A 26,987-nucleotide genomic window follows, 5' to 3' on the forward strand; every position below is an offset into this window, starting at 1 on the left:
GCTGCCCTAATAGCGGCGGCAGTGAGAAGATGAGGGGAGAGAGCCGGGACAAGGAGCAGCCGGCCGGAAGTGCCACATGATCGGTGCCGGTGGAGGCGGATGATGAGATGGAACAAGCCCTGCATGTACTTTAACTACGGCGGGCTTGCCGCTCCTCCCTCCTACTGGGCGCTCGGGGATCTGGTGTACAAAGACAGGCAGGCCAGTGCCACTCTCCTGGAGTAAAGTAATCACCGCCGCTGACACAGGTACAATGAAAGCACAGGCAGCCTGCACCCAGTCACAATAAATAAAACATTGACTGGCTTTTAATAGTGCATTGCACTGTGTACAGAGGGGGAACTGAAATGTGTGTGTGTGGGGGGGGGGGACAGACATGCAGGGGGGTACTAATATGTGTGTGTGGGGGGGCAGATATGTGTGTGTGGGGGGGGGCAGACGTGCAGGGGGTACTGATGTGTATATGTGTAGGAGGGGACAGACAGACGTGCAGGGGGTACTGATATGTGGGGGGGGGGGGACAGACAGATGTGCAAGGGGGTACTGGTATGTGTGTGTGGGGGACAGACAGATGTGCAGGGGAGTGCTGGTATGTGTGTGTGGGGGGGGGGCAGATGTGCAGGGAGTGACAGATATGTGTGTGGGGGGGGGGCAGACGTGCAGGGGGTACTGATATGTGTTTGTGGGGGGGGGGGCAGACGTTCAAGGGGGGACAGATATGTGTGTGGGGGGGCAGACGTGCAGGGGGTACTGATATGTGTTTGTGGGGGGGGACAGATATGTGTGGGGGGGGGGGCAAACGTGCAGGGGGTACTATGTGTTTGTGGGGGGGGAACGACATGCAAGGGGGTACTGATATGTGTTTGTGGGGGGGGGGGGGACAGACGTGCAAGGGGGTACTGATATATGTGTGTGTGTGTGTGTGGGGCAGCTGTGCATGGGGTACTGATATGTGTGGGGGGGGACAGACAGATGTGCGAGGGAGGCGGCGGCATCATCATTAGGTATGGGGGACATGGCTGCATATGTTTGGGGACATGGCTGGATATATGTAGGGGGACATGGCTATATATGTGGGGGGACATGGCTGCATATATGTGGGGGGACATGGCTGCATATATGTGGGGGGACATGGCTGCAATATGTGGGGGGACATGGCTGCATATATGTGGGGGGACATGGCTGCATATATGGGGGACATGGCTGCATATGTGGGGGGACATGGCTGCATATGTGGGGGGACATGGCTGCATTTATGTGGGGGGACATGGCTGCATATATGTGGGGGGACATGGCTGCATATATGTGGGGGGACATGGCTGCATATATGTGGGGGGACATGGCTGCATATATGTGGGGGACATGGCTGCATATATGTGGGGGGGGGACATGGCTGCATATATGTGGGGGGACATGGCTGCATATATGTGGGGGACATGGCTGCATATATGTGGGGGACATGGCTGCATATGTGGGGGGACATGGCTGCATATGTGGGGGGACATGGCTGCATTTGTGGGGGGACATGGCTGCATTTGCATGGCTGCATTATTTTTTAAAAAAAAAAAGTATCGGTATTCGGTATCGGCGAGTACACCGGTACTTGTACTCGGTCCTAAAAAAGTGGTATCGGGACAACCCTAATTAAAACCATCCCACGTCTTGACCCACACTGCTCTTCTGGCATAGTCCACGAGAGCTCCCGTCTTTGCGGTGGTACGCACGGTTTCGACCGCAGCATTGGCTAGGAAGGCCACTGCACTACTAACGAGCTGTAGTGAGTTCAGAATTTCTTTGGACTTTGGAATACGGTAAACATGGTCCATCAATCTGGAAATCCATGCGTCTGCATTCCTAGCAATGCATGCTGAGGCCAATGCGGGGCTCATAGCTGCCGCATTAGCCTCCCAAGCCCTACGCAAAATGATTAAAAATAGATTAAATTCAATCATATAATGTACCTGCAGTTTCACTTTCATTTTTAAACTGGTTTCATGTTCCTGTGAAGTAAAGAGACAGAACAAAAACAAACAAATCCAGGGCAGTGTTTTGTTTTTAAAATTAATCTGATTGGTTCTAAAGGAGTTTTAGACACACAGCTTGGACCACAGTGAAAAGCTGCCATGAGATTTTTCATAAGGAGCCAGACAAGCAGGAAGTGTGGAGATCAGAGCAGAATTACAGCAACTTCAAAGCAAAAACGAACAATGAGGACATGCAACCAGTACTGCAGTAAGGTAAAGGAAGCTATTTAAAAAAAAAATCCTTTAGTGATCCTTTAAAGAGAGGATGGCTTCTACAAATGAATAATGATCCTAAACACACCTCAAAATCCACGGTGGATTACATCAAGAGGCGTAAACTGAAGGTATTGCCATGGCCTTCACAATCTCCTGACCTCAACATAATTGAAAATCTATGGATAGACCTTGAAAGAGCAGTGCGTGACAGACAGCCCAGAAATCTCAAAGAACTGGAAGACTTTTGTAAGGAAGAATGGGCAAAGATACCTCAAACAAGAATTGAAAGACTCTTGGCCGGCTACAAAAAGCGTTTACAAGCCGTGATACTTGCCAAAGGGGGCAGTACAAGATATTAACTCTGCAGGGTGCCCAAACTTTTGCAGACGCCATTTTTTTGTTTTCTGTAATTTTGAAAGTGTAAATGATGGAAATAAAATCAATTTTTTTTGACATATTATAAGAATGTCTAATCTGTAATTTGATGCCTTTTGGAGATTTTTCCATCTTTCCTTGGCTTCGTTATGCACATTAATACAAATTTTTACCTGGGGTGCCCAAACTTTCGATCCCCACTGTATATTTTTGTATTCTTAGATTATAAGTGTTACTCATCTTTGCATATCAAACTACCCCTGAAGAAGGAGTATATATTACTTATATCCCTGAATAAATGAGTGACTTCTATAGTGCTACACATGCAAACTGAATCACCTCTAGGTGCTTTTTGCAGCCAGTGTCTGCTTGGCTGGTGCGGTCATTTTACCTCGTAGGATCTTGACACCCTTGGGACACACATATATACATATATATACTGGGCCAATTTGGACAAGATCCAATTTACCTACCAGCATGTCTTTGGAGTGTGGAAGGAAACCCAGAGGAAACCCACGCAGACACAGGGAGAACATGCAAACTCCAGGCAGATGGTGTCGTGGTGGGGATTCAAACAAATTACCCTTTTGCTGCTAGGTGAAAGTGTTAACCACTACACCACTGTGCTGCACCTGTCAGTGGAGGCTGCTGAGAGGTCATGAGAAATAGCAGGTGAAAGGTGAGGAGATCGGAGGAGAAGAATTGTGTCCCTTGTGTGTGGCTTTCAGGTGCTCTTGCCAATGAGCTGAGTGGTGGGAGGTTAAATGCCTTGTCAAGCATGTGGTACCCAATTGGAGGTGTTTTTACTATGCTTGATCCACTTGTGGCAGAAATTGCAAATTGCAACACTGCGATCGGCTGCACATGTGCTAAAAAAGCCCCACACAGCTGAGCTATGGGAAGTGGGCTGGGAGATAACAGCTCCACAATCTGAATGCATAGGGTGGCTGCTCACTACTCTTCCATGATGCCTGCCTCTGGAGTACATCCTGTCTCGTTGGGGTTGTGCCTCCCCCTAACTTTTCTCCTCTGCTCTATCTGGCACCCAAGTCCCGTCAGTGACGACATCATCATTCACATCCCCTCCATCCTCATTATCACAGGAGCCAACTTGGCAATACGTTGCAGCTGGGTGAACATGACTGCCGATTGGTTGTTACTCAGTGTTCTCCCCTCTCTGTTTAGATCTAGTTATTCCCTTCCTCTACCTCAGAAACAACATCTGAATCGAGTAATTGGGTGTGCATCCTCAAGAAGCAAGTGGCTGACGCTGTGTTCAAATAATTTAGCTGACTCCTCCATGCATGATGCTGGGGCTATAGCAGGAGTAGCTGAGGAAAAGGAGGCACAATAAGCCGCCCTGGCAGGGGCAATAGGCTGCGTACTAGTGCCAGCTTGATGGTTTATAGAGGATGAGGAGGATGAGGATGATTTAGTAAGACAGTTCACCACCTCCTCTATATGCTGTGGCTGCTTAGCACAGGCAACATCACTAAAAAGACAAAGGTGTCCTGCCTGAGGACGGACTACATCCACCTTTGACTGTGGACACAGACGCTGCAATGTGTTTTGTTCTGAATTCACTTTTGGATGAAATTCGGCATATTCGTTCGTTTGGAAGCATCCAAATGAACGAAAGACTCTTCATGAATGCATACAAATTTTTTTTTCAAAAAGAGCAAAAATCCGAAACAACTGAAAATCAGAAAAATCGAAATCTGAAAATCAGAAAGACCGAAATTAAGAACAAAAATCACAAAATAGCAACGAAAATCTGAAAGTTCAAAATAATGAAAAACTACTCAACCTACGAGTTTAACAAATTGATTACATTCTGATAATTTAGTTTTTCGTATTTTCTATTATAATTAAGTTATTAGCAATTATTATAGTTTTTATTATTATTAAAGCGGGAGTTCACCCAAAAAAATTTTTTAACATTAGATTGATGCTCATTTTGTCAAGGGGAATCGGGTGTTTTTTTAAAAAATCTAAGCAGTACTTACCGTTTTAGAGAGCTATCTTCTCCGCCGCTTCCGGGTATGGTCTTCGGGACTGGGCGTTCCTATTTGATTGACAGTTTTCCGACAGGCTTCCGATGGTCGCATACAGCGCATCACGAGTAGCCGAAAGTAGCCGAACGTCGGTGCGGCTCTATACGGCGCCTGCGCACCGACGTTCGGCTACTTTCGGAAAATCGTGACGCGATGTATGCGACCGTCGGAAGCCTGTCGGAAGCCTGTCAATCAAATAGGAACGCCCAGTCCTGCAGCCCATACCCGGAAGCGGCGGAGAAGATCTATCTCTAAAATGGTAAGTACTGCTTTGATTTAAAAAAAAACACCCGATTCCCCTTGACAAAACGAGCCTCAATCTAATGTTAAAAATTAACTTTTTGGGTGAACCTCCACTTTAATAATAATAATAACTAGGGTTGTCCAGATACCGATACCAGTATCGGTATCGGGACCGATACCGAGTATTTGCGGGAGTACTCGTACTCGCGCAAATACCCCCGATACCTAAATAGAATACTTTCCCCCCCGCCGCTGCCGCCGCATCGCGCCTCCGCATCGAGGGACATGGCTAGAGGGACATTGCTGCATATGTGAGGGACATGGCTAGAGGGACATTGCTGCATATGTGAGGGACATGGCTGCATATGTGAGGGACATGGCTAGAGGGACATGGCTAGAGGGACATGGCTAGAGGGACATGGCTGCATATGTGAGGGACATGGCTAGAGGGACATGGCTGCATATGTGAGGGACATGGCTAGAGGGACATGGCTGCATATGTGAGGGACATGGCTAGAGGGACATGGCTGCATATGTGAGGGACATGGCTAGAGGGACATGGCTGCATATGTGGGGGACATGGCTGCATATGTGGGGGACATGGCTGCATTTGGGGACACATTTAAAAAAAGTATCGGTATTCGGTATCGGCGACTACTTGAAAAAAAGTATCGGTACTTGTACTCGGTCCTAAAAAAGTGGTATCGGGACAACCCTAATAATAACAAATAATTAAAAAAGATAATAAACTATAAATGATTAAATTATAGGTATTGGAATTTACTTTCAAATTTTCCCAACTGTTATGCCATGTACACACGATCGGTTCGTCTGATTAAAACAGTCTGATGGACCGTTTTCATCGGACGAACCGATCGTTTGTGGGCCCCATCGTTTGTTTTCCCATCTGTGAAAAAACGTAGTACCTGTTTTAAAATTATCTGATGGTTTAAAAACCGATCGTCTGTGGGGAAATCCATCGGTTAAAAATCCATGCATGCTCAGAATCAAGTCGACGCATGCTCGGAAGCATTGAACTTCATTCTTCTCTGCACGTCGTTGTGTTTTACGTCACCGCGTTCTGACACAAACGTTTTTTTAACTGATGGTGTGTAGGCAAGACTGATGAAAGTCAGCTTCATCGGATATCTGATGAAAAAATCCATTGGTCCGTTTTCATCGGATGAACCAATCGTGTGTACAGGGCATAAGTGAACGTAACGAATAGGAATGCATCCAAATTTGCAATTTACAATAACGAATAGTAATGAATACTGCATCTACGCGAATGGAATGTAACAAATACGAACGCATTCTGAAATTACGAATGATCTGAAGTAACGAATGCCAATCATAACGAAGGATTGTAGAAATTAAAAAATAAATAAAATTAAAACAAAAACGAAAACGAAAAAAAAAAAACACACATTTCTACTGCTGGCCCCCTCATAGTGGCATGGGAATGTCTGTCTCTCCTTGTTGGCCTCCCAGACATGATGGAGGGATTATTGCCCAAATTTTATAGATACTAAGAAAGAAATCTGTGATTGCACACCCCTAAGTGAAAATGTCCAAATTGAGACCAAAGTGTCAATATGTTGTGTGGCCATCATTATTTTCCAGCACTGCCTTAACCCTCTTGGGCATGGAGTTCACCAGAGCTTCACAGGTTGCCACTGGAGTCCTCTTCCACTCCTCCATGACGACATCACAGAGCTGGTGGATGTTAGAGACCTTGCGCTCCTCCACCTTCCATTTGAGGATGTCCCACAGATGCTCAATAGGGTTTAGGTCTGGAGACATGCTTGGCCAGTCCATCACCTTTACCCTCAGCTTCTTTAGCAAGGTAGTGATCGTCTTGGAGGTGTGTTTGGGGTCGTTATCATGTTGGAATACTGCCCTGCGTCCCAGTCTCCCAAGGGAGGGGATCATGCTCTGCTTCAGTATGTCACAGTACATGTTGGCATTCATGGATCAAAGTGTCATCTCTTCAGTATTGTCACATGAAAAGACATAATAAAATATTTACAAAAATGTGAGGGGTGTTCTCACTTTTGTGAGATACCGTATATACAGTACAGACCAAAAGTTTGGACACACCTTCTCATTCAAAGAGTTTTCTTTATTTTCATGACTATGACAATTGTAGATTCACACTGAAGGCATCAAAACTATGAAGTAACACATGTGGAATTATACCTAACAAAAAAGTGTGAAACAACTGAAAATATATTTCATATTCTAGGTTCTTCCACCTTTTGCAGCAGACACATCTCTAGAACTGGTAAGAAGAGACTGTGTGAATCAGGCCTTCATGGTAGAATATCTGCTAGGAAACCACTGCTAAAGAAAGGCAACAAGCAGAAGAGACTTGTTTGGGATAAAGAACACAAGGAATGGACATTAGACCAGTGGAAATCTGTGCTTTGGTCTGATGAGTCCAAACTTGAGATCTTTGGTTCCAACCCCAGTGTCTTTGTGCGACGCAGAAAAGGTGAACGGATGGACTCTACATGCCTGGTTCCCACTGTGAAGCATGGAGGAGGAGGTGTGATGGTGTGGGGGTGCTTTGCTGGTGACATTGTTGGGGATCTTATCAAAATTGAAGGCATACTGAACCAGCATGGCTACCACAGCATCTTGCAGCAGCATGCTATTCCATCCGCTTTGCGTTTAGTTGGACCATCATTTATTTTTCAACAGGACAATGACCCCAAACACACCTCCAGGCTGTGTAAGGGCTATTTGACCAAGAAGGAGAGTGATGGGGTGCTGCGCCAGGTGACTACCTCTTGAAGCTCATCAAGAGAATGCCAAGAGTGTGCCAAGCAGTACTCAAAGCAAAAGGTGGCTACTTTGAAGAACCTAGAATATGAAATATATTTTCAGTTGTTTTACACTTTTTTGTTATGTATAATTCCACATGTGTTACTTCATAGTTTTGATGCCTTCAGTGTGAATCTACAATTTTCATAGTCATGAAAATAAAGAAAACTCTTTGAATGAGAAGGTGTGTCCAAACTTTTGGTCTGTACTATATATATATATATATATATATATATATATATATATATATATATATATATATATATATATATATATATATATATATATATATATATATATATATATGTAGCACTAACATTTTATTAACAATATTAATACAAACAAAAGAAGAAGAAAAAATTAGTCATTTATGTTATATGACTAGTTCATTTACCAATTAACCAATGAGTCCTTTGATTAGTTTCTACAGGGCAAGCCATACTGGAGAGTTATTTTTAATTCAATTAATTATAACCACAACATTAACAACAACAACATCAACAGAACAATACAATAAAGCTCAGATGTCAACAAGGACTAATTATTCCTCAGAGATTTATAATTAGAATTACACCCCCTGTATGTTTTACAACAAGGGGTTTAAATAGAAGATTAATAATAGCGTAGTCTGATTATAAGCAGGGCAAAGCAAAGGCAACGAACGCTATGCAACATGAGTGCCAAATACTAAAATTTAGTTAAACAGTGCGTGTAAAGTTCAGTTTATGTCATTCAACTTTGAAAACTTTTAAATTATTAAGAGGGCGCAAGTTTTCTGGTATTTTTTTATTATTTTTTTTTGCTATGGGAGCTGATCTTTGGAAGGTAAGTTTGATAAAGGGTTATGTTGGGATATTTTAATAAAAGTTTTGTCGTTTTGAATAACAACACTAACAAGCTAAAAATATATACAAAATACACTAAAACAGGTTCTGGAGCAGGAGAGTCAATACATAATAATGATAATAATAATAAACATAAAATACTTGTACTACTACTACTACTACTACTACTACTACTAATAATAATAATGATAATAAAAAATACAACTACTACTACCAATACTACAACTACTACTACTGCTAATAATAATAATAATAATAATAATAATAATACAACTACTACTACTACTAATATTAATAATAATAATAATAATAATAATAATACAAATTCAACTACTGCTACCAATACTACAACTACTGTTAATAATAATAATAATAATAATAATAATAATACAACTACTACTAATATTAATAATAATAAAAATACAACTACTACTACTGCTAATAACAACAATAATACAACTACTACTAATATTAATAATAATAAAAATACAACTACTGCTACTGCTAATAATAATAATACAACTACTACTACTAATAATAATAATAATAATAATAATAATAATAATAATAATAATAATAATAAAAATACAACTACTACTACTGCTAATGATAATAATATTATTATTATTAATAATAATAACAACAATACAACAATTGCTACTACTATATACCAGTGGCGGCTGGTGCTCAAAATATTTGGGGGGGCGCAAAGGAAAAAAAAAATTGCAGTCTCACTGTGCCCAAACGCAGCCACTGTTACATGCCATCAAACGCAGCCACTGTGCCATCAATTTGCACCACTGTGCCATGCCATCAAATGCAGCCACTGTGCCATCAATTCGCACCACTGTGCCATGCCATCAAATGCAGTCACTGTGCCATCAATTCGCACCACTGTGCCATGCCATCAAACGCAGCCACTGTGCCATCAATTTGCACCACTGTGCCATGCCATCAAATGCAGCCACTGTGCCATCAATTCGCACCACTGTGCCATGCCATCAAATGCAGTCACTGTGCCATCAATTCGCACCACTGTGCCATGCCATTAAACGCAGTCACTGTGCCATGCCATCAAATGCAGTCACTGTGCCATCAATTCGCACCACTGTGCCATGCCATTAAACGCAGTCACTGTGCCATGCCATCAAATGCAGTCACTGTGCCATCAATTTGCACCACTGTGCCATGCCATTAAACGCAGTCACTGTGCCATCCATTGTCACCACTGTGCCATGCCATTAAACGCAGCCACTGTGCCATACATTGTCATCACTGTGCCATGCCATTAAACGCAGTCACTGTGCCATCCATTGTCACCACTGTGCCATGCCATTAAACGCAGCCACTGTGCCATACATTGTCACCACTGTGCCATGCCATTAAACGCAGCCACTGTGCCATCCATTGTCACCACTGTGCCATACATTGTCACCACTGTGCCATGCCATTAAATGCAGCCACTGTGCCATCCATTGTCACCACTGTGCCATCCATTGTCACCACTGTGCCATGCCATTAAACGAGCCACTGTGCCATACATTGTCACCACTGTGCCATGCCATTAAATGCAGCCACTGTGCCATCCATTGTCAACACTGTGCCATGCCATTAAACGCAGCCACTGTGCCATACATTGTCACCACTGTGCCATGCCATTAAACACAGCCACTGTGCCATCCATTGTCACCACTGTGCCATACAATGTCACCACTGTGCCATGCCATTAAACGCAGCCACTGTGCCATCCATTGTCACCACTGTGCCATGCCATTAAACGCAGCCACTGTGCCATCCATTGTCACCACTGTGCCATGCCATTAAACGAGCCACTGTGCCATACATTGTCACCACTGTGCCATGCCATTAAACGCAGTCACTGTGCCATCCATTGTCAACACTGTGCCATGCCATTAAACGCAGCCAGTGTGCCATACATTGTCACCACTGTGCCATGCCATTAAACACAGCCACTGTGCCATCCATTGTCACCACTGTGCCATACATTGTCACCACTGTGCCATGCCATTAAACGCAGCCACTGTGCCATACATTGTCACCACTGTGCCATGCCATTAAACGCAGCCACTGTGCCATACATTGTCACCACTGTGCCATGCCATTAAACGCAGCCACTGTGCCATACATTGTCACCACTGTGCCATACATTGCCACCACTGTGCCATGCCATTAAACGCAGCCACTGTGCCATACATTGTCACCACTGTGCCATTCATTTTCACCACTGTGCCATGCCATTAAACGCAGCCACTGTGCCCTTTAATGGTCGCCGCTGTGCCAATTGTCCCCACTGTGGCCTGTAAATTGCGTTCTCCCCCCCGCCCGGGACTTACCTTTAATGGAGTCAGGCATTCACGTCCTACGATGTCTTCTCCCGACCTCGATGACTGACAGGCGTCTCAGCCAATCAGGTTACAGGTAGCCAGAACCGGCCAACCTGATTGGCTGAGACGCCTGTCATCTTATTCAAGGGGCGTACAGTCTGTGCGCTCCGAGAATAAGCTTCCGGGACCCGAGGGCTGTATTGGGAAAGCCTATCAGAGCTGTTGGCTTTGATAGACATTTCCGTACAGCCAACCAGCTGGCGTTATTCAGATGGCCGGACATTGAGCGCCGACCATCTGAATAACAGCGGCAGCGGCGAAAATAACATAGATTCGTGCAATGCATGAATCTATGTTATTTGACTCAGTGGCGGTGAGAGCCAGAGGGGGCGGCGCTCCAGCGCCCCCTCTATGGACGAACCGCCACTGCTATATACAGTGAAAATATATATAGTTATATATATAATATGGCTATGGTATCCTAAAACAGTGTGTGTAGGCATAATTCTACCAGCAGTACTGAAACCTTCCATGCCGTTCAAAGGAAAATATTACCTTCCCACAGTCTACAGTAAATGTGTTTTACATTTTATATTTTTATATTAATAATAATACAACTACTACTAATATTAATAATAATAAAAATACAACTACTACTACTGCTAATAACAACAATAATACAACTACTACTAATATTAATAATAATAAAAATACAACTACTGCTACTGCTAATAATAATAATACAACTACTACTACTAATATTAATAATAATAATAATAATAATAATAATAATAATAATAATAATAAAAATACAACTACTACTACTGCTAATGATAATAATATTATTATTAATAATAATAACAACAATACAAAAATTGCTACTACTATGTTTTTATAAGACAAACAAGGCTTTCATTTAGCGATTTTTGAAAAATTATATTTACAGTATAGAACTTTTATAGATTATACAATGTCAAAAAGTATCAGCGTAATAAAACATTTTTTTTTTCTGATGGCAAAAGTATTCATAGACATAACAAATCTAAAAAAAACAAAACAAAAAAAAAAACACACTTTTTTTCCACTTTGAATGTTATTAAAAATTATGTTTTATTTAAAAAAAAAAACATATGTAGAAAATCAGCCTTACTGTATTCAAATATATTTTATTTTCTAATTTGTCCATTTAAAATGACACTAAAGTTGTGGTTATGATACAAAACATCGCTAAGTTATTTACAAAGAAAATAAAGACTGTTGGGCCAAATTCTCAAAAGAGATACGCAGACTTAACTCCATTTTTCTAATTTTACACGGCGCGTATATTTGCGCGCGATCGTCAAAACGACTTAAGCAAACATTTCCGTATTTTCAGCCGTACTTAAATTAGTTACACCTGCGCATTCCCGGGCGCAAATTACGCTAGGCTCGCCGCTGTCTTTGATAGGCAAAGATGCAAATGAGGGAGTTAGGGCGATTCTCAGAGTTAAGTGTGTGTGCCGTATTTTCCGCCCTGTGCGCACCTGTTAGTTTTTCTGACTAAATTTCCACATTATAAAAGCAGCCCTAATTTTACACATGCTGTGGAAGGGTTTGCTGTAGGTAGTGACTAGAGGTTAGAGCTCTAGTTGTGAAGGTTATTTTTGGAAAAATGCCCGGACCAGCTATGATTGTGACGGCACTTGCTGCCTTACAGGCACAAAGGAGGAGGAGGGCACAGAGGAGGAGGATGAGGGCACAGGCGCGAGTTTATCGTCCACGGCGTGATATTTGGCAAATGCCCGATTATGAGGTGATTGGCAACTACCGTTTTGATAGGGAGGCCATCCTGGAGATCACCCAACTCCTTCATGCGGATCTTATCGCCCCAACCCTACGTTCCCATGCCCTGACACCTCTCGAAAAAGTGATGGCAACCCTCCATTTTTTAGCGAGTGGGTCATTCCAGCGTGCATCTGGAGGTGTGGCTGGGATGGTGCAGTCATCAATGAGCAAATGTGTCCATCAGGTGGTCCCTGCCATACTGCGGCGCATGAGCAACCAGTTTGTCATGCCCACCCAGGAGGACCAGCGTGTGCAAGCCATGACAGACTTTTATAACATTGCTGGCTTTCCAAGGACCATCGGGGCGATAGACTGCACCCATGTGGCACTACAGCCCCCCCATGATACTGAACACCTGTTCAGAAATAGGAAAGGCTGGCATTCGATAAACGTACAGGTTATCGTAGATGCACATGGCCTCATCTGGCACGTTTGTGCCAAGTTTCCAGGCTCGTGCCACGATAGTTACATCCTACGGCAGACCAAGATCTACAGAGACTTGGAGATGAACGTTTATGGAGACAGCTGGCTGATTGGTGAGTGACATTGGTGTCAGGTATGCCCCCCCCCATGATGCAGACATCACAAGGGGCACATGCATGACTAATATCCTCCTGTCTTTTCCCTTACAGGTGACTCAGGATATGCGTTGGGACCCCACCTGATGACCCCCTTTAGGAACCCCCAAACACCCGGAGAACGGAAATTCAATGAGGTGCACATCCAGACCCGGGCAATAGTAGAGCGGACTTTTGGCCTTCTCAAGTCCAGATTTAGATGCCTTGACAAGACTGGGGGTACACTCTTGTATTCCCCAGACTTTGTCTGCCAAATTATTGGGGCATGTTGCATCATGCACAATTTTGCTTAGAGAAGGGGCCTGCATGTGGAGATATGTCCTGACCTAACCCCCCACCCAGGCAATCCCCCCCCCCAAACCCCTCTACCCGGTCTGCTGAGGGCCAGGCAATAAGGAGACAACTGTCTGAAGGCATCTTTGCCCAGTAAATGGACCCTAATTATCTTTTTTTTTTTGCTTTGCCCAGAATAAATCACAGAGATTATGTGACCTTTAAATATTTTCTTTGCACATAAAATGCACATTACTTATATGCCAATGAGAATGTTTTTTTTGTTACAAAACGCACATTAATTATCTCACAATGAGAATGCATGAATGCACGTCACTGTGCTCCCTAGCACAGACACATCACATGCACATCGAATTGGATTAGATCCAAGTACCCCCCCCTTTGGTACTTGGGAGCAGTAACGCCCCGCCACGGCTCCAATTATGTCACTGTGCATTCATACACCATTCAGGAACCTAGGATGACTTCTCCCTGGTCCTGGGGATCCATACTCCACCAAAACTGAGGGTGCCACCCTTATGATTTCAGGAATGCCACCCCCCCACATTCACACATCATTCACACACATAAACCAAATCATAAGTACAGTAGCAAAAAAAAATAAAAAATAAAATAAAAAGTACCCCTGCAAATTAAGGATGTTGCCGAGTGCTCCTTCTGGGCTGCCCACGGCCACGGGCACGGGCACGGCCACGGGGACGGCCACGGCCGACTGGGGGATCTTCACGGGGGGGGGGTCTGTGCAGGGGAGGGACTATTTTCATGGGGGGGGTCTGTGCAGGGGAGGGAGTATTTTCAGGGGGGGGGTCTGTGCAGGGGAGGGAGTATTTTCAGGGGGGGGGCTGTGCAGGGGAAGAAGCAGCCTCCCCTGGTGTCTGTCCTCCTGCTGGCCTTCCCTCCAAGGCAACGGCTATCCTTGTCAGACAGGAAGTAATGTCAGCCGTATTGGCCTGCACAGCCCGGGTATTGGCCTGCACAGCCTGGGTGAGGGCAGTCACCTCCTGGGCCACACCTGTTGTGGCGTTCCTCAGGTCCCACAAACAGGTGATGACCCCCACGGAGTTGGTGGCCACGTCACCCAGTGACTCCCTCATTGCACCCAGGCTGCGCTCCACCTTGGTCATTGTTTTTTGGATTGCAGACAGACTGCGGGTCTGCCGGACATTGTCCGTCAACAGACTGACCGGCAGACGCACCAACCCCCCCCTGTTTTCCGGGGTCGGCCTCCTACTTGCCCCTGAGGCTTGTGGCCTTGGAGGAGGAGTTGGAGTGAGCCATGGGTGCTGCTGCATGTTGGAGGAGGGTTGGAAGGGGCGACCCATGATGGTGGCCTGACTGCTGGGCGCCTGTGGGGTTCCCTCAGGGGATGATTCAAAGGTCATATCTTGGCCCATCATTATTTCCTGCCCAATCACAATATTGTCATCTTCCTCCCCCTCATCCTCCTCCCACTCAACATCCAAATTAGGGGAGTTGTGGGCACTCCCCTCCCATGGCGAATCCTGCCCTTCTTGGGACTCTGCATCAGCCTGTCTTGGGGGTGGTGCAGCAGCCTGCCCTGATGGGCCAGCAACCTCCTGACCTGATGGGCCAGCAACCTCCTGACCTGATGGGGCTGCCACCTCCTGGGCTGATGGGGCTGCCACCTCCTGGGCTGATGGGGCTGCCACCTCCTGGGCTGATGGGGCTGCCACCTCCTGGGCTGATGGGGCTGCCACCTCCTGGGCTGATGGGGCTGCAACCTCCTGGCCATCTGGGGAGGACACAAAACAATCACAGGTTGTTGGATCCACACACTTGGCACATCTTCCCTTCCCCCACCCACACATGCTAATCACCAGATAGAAATTCAAAAAAATTACCTGTCCTCATAAGAGGATCATTGTCAAAGCCAGGCAGGCCCACCACCTGCTGTGGGTGGAAACACTGGGCCACTGCCCATTCCTCCTGACTGGGCAGGGTCCCCCTCCTCCAGTGCCCCTGGTATGGGCATGCAGCGTTGCCAGCTTGTTCCGGGACACGCTCCTCAAGTCATTAATTTTTTTTTGAACTCCAGCGATGGTCCTGGTCTCCCCCCCCCCGCCGCATTGATCCGATCGGTGATCTTTTGAAGGATCTCCTTCCTCCTGGCTGGGGTGGTGTTGTGGCTCTCAGGGCCATGGAGAAATCGCCCAAATTTAATGACGCCCTGAGCAAGTATATGCTTCTCTGCCAGGGTAAAATTAAGCTTCCTGCGCTTGGGAGCCATGACAGACAACACCCAGCAACAGGGAACTCACCCAAAAAACAAACAACAATACACACACACAACAAAGAAAATACAAACAAGCAAAAATAAAAAATATACAGACAGCTACTATAAATTCAAAAACAAACTGGCAAAAAAGGAAAACAAAAAACAATCACACACCAAAAAACAAACACTTATCAAAAACAAACAGGCAAAAAAGGAAAACAAAAAACAAATTATCAAAAACAAACACCAACTATACCCTCCAACTCCACAAACACTTTTCTCACAAACAAATCTTACCAACAAACACTGACAAATGTTCAAAGCAGAAGCAACTTGCTTTAGGAAGGGAACACAGGGAAATACTTTTGCAATTGAAGTCTGTTTGACTGGGGCTATTTAGACACAGGGCAATCTTCAAACTAAGTACGCTTGGCCTTTTACCTATCTCACTGATTGCGCTGACCAAAGTTCTGCACATGCGCAGTGAGGTCCAGATTCGTGCGCGCATGCGCAGTACGGCCGGCACTTCATTTGCATGGGGTCACGGCTCATTACAATGAAGCACGCCCACTTCATTCCCACTTGCCATAACCACGCCTTACGCATTGAAACTTAAGTTAAGGATGGCGCAATTTTGTGCGCAAATGCACTGAGAATACGGTACTTACGACACCAACTTAGGGCGCCGTAACTTAAATGACATAAGTTAGATAATCCTAAATTTACACAGGTTTTTGAGAATTTGGCCCTTGTTGTTCTCATTTATGTTGTGATTTTTTTTAATGTGACACTGGAAAAACTGAACAAACAAAACAAATAAAAGCTAAATAAATGATGTTTTTAAGGGTAAGAAAAATCTTCAAGGAAAATAATATTTAGGGAGAACAGGGGAATGGGTTAATTGGGGCTCATTCAAGTAAACTAGAGGTAAATAAAGAGTTAAAGTATAACTAAAAGCAAAACTTTTTTTTTAGTTTGGGATAGAGTGGAGAGGGGTTAGAACATTTGTCAATTTTTATTGCAGTCCGTGCCCCCATTTAGGATATTTACCCTTTCTATTTGTCCTGTTTACTATTATCATTGAAGCTTAATGTAAAAGAAAATCCCAAATTTTGGGTTGTCCCTGGTAAAGTAATAGAGGGGAAATCCAATGGTGACACTAATTCTGGTGACCTGGGGTTCCCCAAGAAATCCCCTTGAATTGCAGGGATTTCCTCTCACTTCCTGTTTGGCTATGGGACAGGAAGTGAAGGGAAATCTCTGCAAAGAGACACAGATGGCAAAAAAAAAAAATCTGACAGGAGTTATAACTCTCGCTTGCTCTGTCTAAAATGAAAAAAAGAGTTTTGCCTATACAGGCGGTCCCCGGGTTACAAACAAGATAGCAACCCTATCTTGTTTGTAACCCGGGGACCGCCTGTATAGGCAATACTTTTCTTTTCATTTTGTTTGTTCTTAAAGGGGTTGTAAAGGTAAAAAACATTTTCCCTAAATAGCTTCCTTTACCTTAGTGCAGTCCTCCTTCACTTACCTCATCCTTCCATTTTGCTTTTAAATGTCCTTATTTCTTCTGAGAAATCCTCACTTCCTGTTCTTCTGTCTGTAACTCCACACAGTAATGCAAGGCTTTCTTCCTGGTGTGGAGAAAGCCTCTTGAGGGGGCGAGCAGGCAAGTCAGGATGCCCACTATCACACAGCTCCTTTCTCTATCTGCAAAGTAGAGAGTGTCCCGACTTACCTGCTCGCCCCCTCCCCCCTCAAGAGGCTTTTTCCACACCAGGGAGAAAGCCTTGCATTACTGTGTGGAGTTACAGACAGAAGAACAGGAAGTGAGGATTTCTCAGAAGAAATAAGGACATTTAAAAGCAAAATGGAAGGATGAGGTAAGTGAAGGAGGACTGCACTAAGGTAAAGGAAGCTATTTAGGGATTTTTTTTTACCTTTACAACCCCTTTAAGTAGAATCTGTTTGTAAGTCGGAACAGGAACATTATTTAAGTGTATGTCCTGCCAACAAAAATAATGTTTGGATAGCATAGGGAAGGGTTGTCACCCCTGTAACATTTGTTTTGCTGTCTGTGCCCCGTTCAAAAGATTTCACCTCATTTTCTGTTATGACAATTGGATTTTGAAAATGTTGGGTTGTTGTGGAAAGAAGCCTTGATAAAGCATCAGTGGAGGGACCTTTTTCCCATAATAACTCTACAGGAGTGACTTTCCCTTCCTAGGGGTAGATTTCCTCTCACTTCCTGTTGTCTCCTTCCGTTTGCAAGTAGGAGTCGTTTGTAACTAGGGGGCCGCCTGTAGTTCTACTTTAAATATAAAAATAAATTGTATTTTAAAATAAACTTTTTTTTTTTTTGTAAACTTGTTAGGTTACTTTAAGGCCCCGTACAGACGAGTGGACAGTCCGATGAAAACGGTCCGCCAGACCGTTTTCATCGGACATGTCCGCTGGGAGATTTTGGCCTGATGGCTGTACACACCATCAAACCGAAATCCGCACGGACAGAGAATGCGGTGACGTAGACGACACCGACGTTATCTATCACGCGCGTTCAATGCTTCCACGCATGCGTCGAATCAATTTGACACATGCGCGGGATTTCTGTCCGCTGGTTAGACGTACTAACCAGCGAACATGTCCGCCGGACAGCTTCCCAGCGGACATGTTTCTTAGCATGCTAAGAAACATTTGTCCGCTGAAAATCTGTCCGCTAGCCTGTACACACGATCGGATCTGTCCGCTGACACTGGTCGGCGGACCAGTTTCAGCGGACATGTCCGGTCGTGTGTACGAGGCCTAACTGACACCAGTTGGAACCAACTGGCACCAATGAAGCTTATGCCTTTGACCTGCAGATGTAGGAAACAGAGTGGAGCATATTGTACAGATGTTTAGGTGCGTTTGGGTGTTATAATCGTTTTCTCCCACTATGAAAAATGTACACTTAACAATGCGTGATGCGCCTAAATGCCATGTTTGGGTGCATTACACACATTTAGGCGCGTCTACTGCTTGTCTGCCCAAAACCTCCTCTCAAAAACACACTTGTGATGATTTTTCAGCCTGTAAACGCTGCTCTACAAATAAACGCCCAAATGTGCATGGACACACAGGTTACCATAGAGTTGCTACTACAGGCTAAAAGAAAAAAAAAAAAAACGCCTGTATAAGCTGAATTTTTTAATGCCCAGTGTGCATGAGGCCCAACACTGATAATTTTCTCTCAGGCCCTGTACACACGAGCGGATATCCGATGAAAACGGTCAGCCGGACCGTTTCCAGCGGACATTTCTGCTCCGGATTTTGATCTGATGGGCTGTACACACCATCAGATCAAAATCCCAGCAGAAAACATACGCGGTGACGTGGCCGCGCCATCGCCGCGACGATGACGCGGCGATGTGCGCGACCCTGGAAGGTAAATACTTCCATGCATGCGTCGAATCACTTAGACGCATGCGAGGGATGGGGATCGGTCGGACTTATCCGGTGAGTCTGTACAGACGACCGGATAAGTCTGACGGACAGGTTTCCAGCGGATAGATTTCTTAGCATGCTAAGAAATTTTTATCCGCTTGAAATACGGTCGGCTAGGCCGTACACATGACCGGATTTGTCTGCTGGAACTAATCCGCGGATAAATCCTAACGGACAGATCCTGTCGTGTGTACGGGGCCTCACTTGTTTCTGAGCAATTTTTAGCCAGAACTAAAATAAATCATTGAATTTGGAACAAGGAAGGGGAAGGGGATAATTTACGGTGCATAGGGTATGGCGGTTATGATGAGAAAGATTTTTTTTTTACAAAATTACAAAATATTTTTATTAAATATAAATAAATAGAAACCAACATGAATCAATTTAAAAACAAATAGTGGTCATTGAAAAACATATAGGTAAGGTTTGAACAACACATGGAAATCGCATATTCCCTACATGTTTCGCGATATTCGCTTCTTCAGGGGAAAACAGGATCCACGCACAAGTGTTTATAACTAGACAACAAGAAAAAAATATATACATAGGATTAGTCATGTACACCAAATACAGTATATGAAAATACAGGGCCAGATTCACAGAAGAGATACGACGGCGTTTCTCTGAAACGCTGTCGTATCTCTCAGAGTATCTATGCGACTGTCTCATAGAATCAGTTACGCATAGATAGCCCTTAGATCCGACAGGTGTAATTGTCTTACACCATCGGATCTTAGGATGCAGTACCTCGGCCGCCGCTGGGTGGAGTTTGCGTCGTATTCCAGCGTCGGGTATGCAAATGAGGTTTTACGGCGATCCACGACGGTTTTTCGCGTTCGTTACGTCGTTGCTAGTATAGTTTCCCGTCGCAAAGTTAGTCAGGCACTTGCGATGAAAACTTGCGGCGGTGTAACGTATATACGATACGTTACGCCGCCGCGATTCTACGTGAATCTGGCCCACAATGTACATCTGTGCATAGGTATGATACAGATTTGACTGGAGGCCAAGAAATATTCCAAAGGAGGAGAGGTAAACAGAAAAAAAACAAACAAAAAAAAAACGCTTACCAACCACAAACCACAGAGTCGGAAGCATAACAGCTCCCCGGCACAAGGATGGAGAAATAGACCCTAGAAAGGGTCAACACCGAGTTCCGAATGATGTCACAAATAGTTGCTAAATGCGCAAGCCAAGCGATGGGGACTAGGGAAATTAGGAAATGAAAAAACAAAAATAAAACAAACAAATTAAACATTTCACCTAATAAATCATGTTGGCGTGAGTTAAGGCCAATACACACGGTCGGACTTTTTGCCAACAAACTTCAAAATGAGCAAGTTTGCAAAAAAAATCCGACTGTGTGTACGCTCTATCGGACAAACTTTTTCGGTTTTCATCGGACAAAAGTTCACATTGCAAACTTTTCGGCAAAAAAAGTCCGATGGTGAAGTCCTATCATTTGTCCGAAGTGCAAATACGCATGCCCAGAACCAATGTTAAAATCAACCAACAATAGCAGAAGTTGACCAAAGGGTGGCGGTAAAGATCAGAAAAGAGCAGAAAAACCACGTGATGTTGGGAACGTTTTAGGAAAGTTTGCAGAAAAGTCCGAGCATGTGTATGCTATGGGTGTGCCCGGCCAACTCCCTCCGGACAAAAATCCAAGGAAACGTTTGTTTGAAGTCCGATCGTGTGTATGAGGCTTAAAAATTATAGTTGTCCATGACCCGGGTAGATAAGATGTACCTCCCTTAGTATGACTGCCACCATTTTAACTTGCTCCAACCTTAAACCCCACTTAACCTTACCTACAATTAACAAGACCACACTTGAGCTGGAGTAAAACTGGCCAAAGGCAGCCTTTTTATTCATAAATATTAAAAAATAAATATAACATTTTTCAACCATAACAAAACTCAAATATCAGATGCTCCCCCCGGTTAGTCTTTGATAGCAACTTTCCAACATAAACATTTCCACTTCTTCACTGCAAGTCTTTTACCGTACTAGGCCTCCAGCCGTGATGACACCAGCTCGGAGACAACCCGTTACGCGCAGTGCCACCATTACCATCTTCAGCTAACCCCTGTTAACTGCACACACCAGGGGGCCCATACCACGGATGAGTCACCCACACTTCCATCTCATGGGATAGCTACCACCATCAAAGACTACCAACGCCAACTGTCCGCTGCCATGACTTATCCTGCTGCACCACCTGAAAGAAAGAAAAATTAAACGAAAAAAGGGGAGGGTGGGCAGGAAACCTCTCCTCTAAGTGCTTCCCCCTGCAGTGTTGCCTGTGTCACCCCTCCTGCCCCTTAAGTAAACACAACCCCGCATCTCACAAACTTTTCCTCCAATCCCTACATACCTCACTTTCTGAACTAATGTAGCGCCTGGCTATTTTCAGAGCCGGTGCTATTGTAAATTTAGAGGGAGTTCAGAGAGGTAGTTGGCTCTGAACCTGTTTATTTGGTTAAATTTAGGGCCTCTGCTCCAGCTTTGGCTGTACTGTTTGTGCATACTGTCATCTGGGGAGTGAGTCCCACCCCAGACCGACAGGTGGCAGCAGTAGGGTCAAGTGCAGTTGGATATCTCTTCCCGGCAGCCAATCAGGAGGGTTGATTGCCTCGCTGTGCATGCTAAGAAGGGGTATTTAAGGGGCAGACGCCATTGGTTCGGGGTTGCTGTGTTCCCGCCCTTAAGCTGGGCAGTCGTCCCACCATCCCTGTGTGTGGCCCTCCTGGTCAGGGTGTGTGCGTGTGTGTGTCGCAGTGTTCCTGGCTCCGGGACCACGTTGGTCAGGAGCACGTTCATCTATCTGGTGGATCCAGTAAGTCGACTGGGTCCCTAACTTGCCAGATGGTCCTGGGCTGTCTGTCCAATTGGAGGAAGCCGACTGATGAGGAACCTGTCCGGGAGATACCGAGCACGAAGCTGGTGTTTCAGGAGAGGCCTGTCCATTCATCGGAGGACACTTTGGTTCTGAGAGGCTGGACGTAGGTCGCCTATCAGTTGCTGATTTAACCAAAGCTATTTGAAGGAGAACCGGGTGCTGAATCCAGTCAAGAAGGATTTTAGACCGCAACTGTCTCCAATCTTCAGGAGGGTCTGTGGCAGAGGCTTAATCCAGCTCATTCGAGTGACATTCTGGCTGACAGGCTGGTGAGAGAGGCCTGTCCAGATGCACTATACCCACTCTGGCCAGGTGGCAGAGTGGGTGAAGTAAAGTTGTCGTTGGAAGCAGGACTGTTTCCATATCCAGTTACACCTGAATTTGCTGTCTTCCATTTTTCTATCCCTTCATCTTCCACTAATTTTCACTATTTGCCCCGTTGGGTAATAAAAGCACAGAAAAAACATCTGTCGTGTGGACATTGACTTTACTGCAGCTCTCATCCAGTACCCTAGATGGCAAGAAGACAAGAGGTAACATGCCACCCAAATCAAACCAGCAGCTCCTTCGGGGGTAGTGCTACACTAACTTTTGTTAACCCTTGCTGTCCCTTATCACTCCTGTCATGCCGGCCCTCTACTAGCTCCTTTGCAATCCTCTCGCTCCAGGCCTCTCTTTCTTCCTTACTACACTTATTTTTTTAATTAATATATATATATATATATAAATATATATATATATATATATATATATATATATATATGTTTATATATATTAGGTGAGAACCAATTTAACAATGTTCGGGGCTGCAACATTTGGCAGGAGAAAAAATTGAAAATTACAATATATAGGTCTTTAAAAAATTATTTAAAAGTGAACTAGAAGAACAGGGTATATAAAGGAGTCACAGTAGACACCAGAATGGACAGCAGTCGGTTAAAAATTGATGGGGGGGAACCTTAACTACCAGGTTTTAACAGATATTTTCAATTAAGTGGAGGATACAGAATCAATTAGAGGGTTATTAATTAACAATCTAGTTGGATACCACTCAGTATATTGGAAGCATTTCAATATAGACTGTTGCGTACCAACCGGTAGGGTTTAGACAAAGAATTCCCGATCATCAAAAACATTTTTGATCCATGATTCTTTGCTTAAATCGGAGTTCCACCTAAAAATGGAAGTTCCGCTTAACCCACTCCTTGCCCCCTTACATGCCACATTTGGCATGTAATTTTTTTTGGGGGGGGAGTGGGGGCTTCAGGAGAAGTGGGACTTCCTGTCCCACTTCCTCCTTCCGCCGAGGGGCTGGTAAGGCGAATAGCTTAATCGCCTTATTGCAGCCCCTCCCTGGAGGCGAGCGCCTGTCCAACCGGACGGCGCCGCTCGCGCATGCGCAGTGGGTGCCCGGCCGTGAAGCCAAAAGCTGTCACTGCCGGGTGCCCACACTAGGAATGAAGACGCCGGCTGACGAGGGGGGGCGAGGAGCGGAGCCCCGGCCGGCGCGTCACTGAAACCGTGGAGCAGGTAAGTGTCTGTTTATTAAAAGCCAGCAGCTACACTTTTTCTAGCTGCTGACTTTTAATAAACTTAAAAAAAGGCTAGAACACCCCTTTAAGGAGGCCTACACCCATGTGAAAAACATAACATAGTACAGCTAAAAACAAAAAATAGTAGGGGGTTCTGGATACATCCACTTATGGAGAATGTGTTTCTGTGCTGCAAAGGATATAACAGTGATGAATTGTTTGCAGCCTCTTGAGATCCTAGTACCTGGGATATCAATAAGGCCAAAAATAACCCTTTCAGGGGTCAGAGGTTGGTAGTTTACTGAATGCATGGTGATATAACACACCACTAAGTACCATAAACGCTTAACCTCTGGGCACGACTAGTCAGCGTGGAGCAATCTGCGCCTGGATGACCACATTTTGGGCAGCAAGATGAGAAGCTTAGGTTTACAAGGTGAGAGCAATGTGGAGATATGCAAGAATGGTGGAAGAGCCTAAACATCATTTTGCGGTACATTATGGGCCAGATTCACAGAGCAAGTACGCCGGCGTATCTACTGATATGCTGGCGTACTTTCAAATTTCCCGCGTCGTATCTTTAGTTTGAATCCTCAAACCAAGATACAACGGCATTTGGGTAAGATCTGACAGGCCTACGGCTTCTTACGCCTTTGGATCTTAGATGCAATACTTTGGCGCCCGCTAGGGGGGAAATTTGCGTTGTTTTCCGTGTCGGGTATGCAAATGATCGATTTACGACGATCCACGAACGTACGCGCGGCCGTCGCATTTTCTAACGTCGTCTGTAGTCTGCTTTTTCCGGTGTATAGTTAAAGCTGGTATTTTGCGGCGTATAGATAGACTTGCCATGTTAAGTATGGCCGTCCTTCTCGCATCAAAATTTGAATTATTTTTTTTCACGTAAGTCGTCCGTGAATAGGGATGGACGTAACTCACGTCTAAGTTCAAAAAATGACGTTGTTGCGACGTCATTTCGCGCAAAGCACAGCGGGAAATTTCTGGACGACGCATGCGCAGTTCATTCGGCGCGGGGATGCGCTTCATTTAACTGAAACCCGCCCCCTGATCGCCGATTTGAATTCCGCCGCCAGAAATACACTACGCCGCCGTAACTTACGGCGCAAAATCGTTGAGGATTCGAAATTCCGCCAGGTAAGGTACGGCGGCGTAGCGTATCTCTGATACGCTGCGCGGATCCAATTCTCTCTGGATCTGGCCCTATGACTTTAATCGTGCTCCAAGGCAAACACACTGTTTTTAGAAAATCGTCAGTTGATAAGGGTAAGGAAAACCTTGGTCCATTTGTTTAGACCAGTTGTTGCGGCAGTGTAGTCCAGCGATTGCCATAAAAAATTATATAGGGTAGACACAGCTTTTTTACTTGGCTTAAAATATCATAAGAGCTCAGCATATCCATGGAGTTTTTCCCAGTTTGGTTTCAGAAAACTTTTTTATAATGGAGGTAATGAAGGATTTTGCTTTTAGAACAAAAAATGGATTGTTGGATAAGGAGGATAGTTACATTAGAAGGAAATAATTGTTGGTTACCAACATTAACCAAAAATTTGATATAGTGTAGGCCTTCATGACGCCACAGTTTAAGGGTGGGATGACCAGAGAACTCCAGGAGGTCTGCGTTGTTCCATAAGGGAAGAAAGAGCGATGCATGGCTATTTAGCATACAGTATGTGCGTATTTTATGCTATGCTAATCACGTGGAGTATAGGAAAGGATAGGAAAGGATTCAGGGGGTCATGTTTTGATCAAGTTCACTATCAGTATACACAGAGGTGCAGTGAATCCAATTCCTCACATGTCGAGTTAAAGAAGCTAGGTTATACAGTTCCAGGTCAGAAAAATTGAGGCATCTGTTACTGGAGGGATTGTTGTAGAATACGTAGGCCTATGTACAGTATATATTTAAAAACTAGGGTCAAATGGCTAAAATAATGAAAATTAACCTTGTGTTAAATCCTTGTGAATGGACCCTTTAGTCTTACAACCAAAATTATTGTAGCTTCGGGTGGGCTATAATGAAGTCATTTTCTTTATTTTATATTATCTAGGTTAATGAAGCTTACTTGCAATCAGTAGCTTCTTCTAATGTGACGTTCAACCAAGTGACGGAATTCATAATTTTCGGTTTCCAAAGCCTCCAGAATTACCAGATTTTGCTTTTCTGTGTTTTACTTTGTATTTACCTCCTCACCCTCTCTGGCAATGGCAGTATCTTCTTCTTGGTCATCTTTGACCAGCATCTCCACACCCCAATGTACTTCTTTGTTGGCAACTTGTCCTTTATAGACATGAGTTACACCTCAGTAACCATCCCGAAGATGTTGGCCAAGTTCCTGATAAACCTGGATACCATTTCCTACAATGCCTGCTTCACACAGATGTATATTTTCCTATCTTTGGGATCAACAGAGTGTCTACTCCTGGCCGTAATGGCCTATGATCGCTACATAGCTATATGCTCACCCTTACACTACCAAACCATCATGACAAGACGATTGTATTTAATACTCTCAGCTGTAGCTTGGTCTGGGGGTTTTGCAACTCCAATCACAGCCACACTTCTTGCCTTAAAGTTACCTTATTGTGGTCCCAATATCATCCACCATTACTACTGTGATCATCCTCCACTGCTCCAGTTGGCGTGCGCCAACACATCCTTTAATGTAGCCGTAGGGTCTTCCATGGCTGCCTTTCTCATTTTGATAAGCTTTACTTTAGTTGTCATATCATACATTAAGATTATTATAGCGATCCTCAAAATCAGTTCCCATGCTGGCCGTAAGAAGACATTTTCTACCTGCGCCTCTCACTTTGCAGTTGTGAGTTTATTTTTCCTGCCCCTTATCTTCATGTACGTTCGTCCAATAGCCTCCTACTCATCAGATGTGGACTCTTTGGTGGCCTTTTTATATACAGTATTAACTCCCATGATGAATCCCTTTATATACAGCATGAGAAACAAGGACATTAAAGAGGCTTTCCAGAGGAAAATAAGCTGCAAGTATGCTTTTTCTTTCAAATAATTTTTATTGGTATTCATCAAATACATCAATACAATAGTACCAAAGTACAAAGGGATAAACAGTGCAGAATACAGTGGAGATTCTTAAAGCGTTCAATGACAGGTCACATACTGCACGAGACAAATTGTCCACATACAGAAAGTTCAAACAGTAGGTAAGGTGTTAA

The 26,987-nt window shown here is 44.4% G+C and overlaps 1 protein-coding gene across 1 annotated transcript; it reads left to right on the forward strand.

The window, feature by feature from the left end:
* The first annotated feature begins 3,753 nt into the window (after window positions 1–3,753).
* LOC120922132 (olfactory receptor 6N1-like) lies at window positions 3,754–26,987 on the forward strand. Its single transcript, XM_040334607.1, has 2 exons — window positions 3,754–3,846; window positions 25,847–26,987. Exons 1-2 carry the CDS (start codon window positions 3,754–3,756, stop codon window positions 26,819–26,821), a joined length of 1,068 nt encoding a protein of 355 aa, XP_040190541.1. The 3' UTR covers window positions 26,822–26,987.

This window comes from Rana temporaria, unplaced genomic scaffold, assembly GCF_905171775.1.
Source record: "Rana temporaria unplaced genomic scaffold, aRanTem1.1, whole genome shotgun sequence".
NCBI lineage: Eukaryota > Metazoa > Chordata > Amphibia > Anura > Ranidae > Rana > Rana temporaria.

Coding starts and splice junctions, on each gene's coding strand:
- LOC120922132 (XM_040334607.1), top strand. CDS start 3,754: ATGACTGCCGATTGGTTGTTACTCAGTGTTCTCCCCTCTCTGTTTAGA. Junction 3,847..25,846: donor AGAAACAACATCTGAATCGA/GTAATTGGGTGT, acceptor TATATTATCTAG/GTTAATGAAGCTTACTTGCA.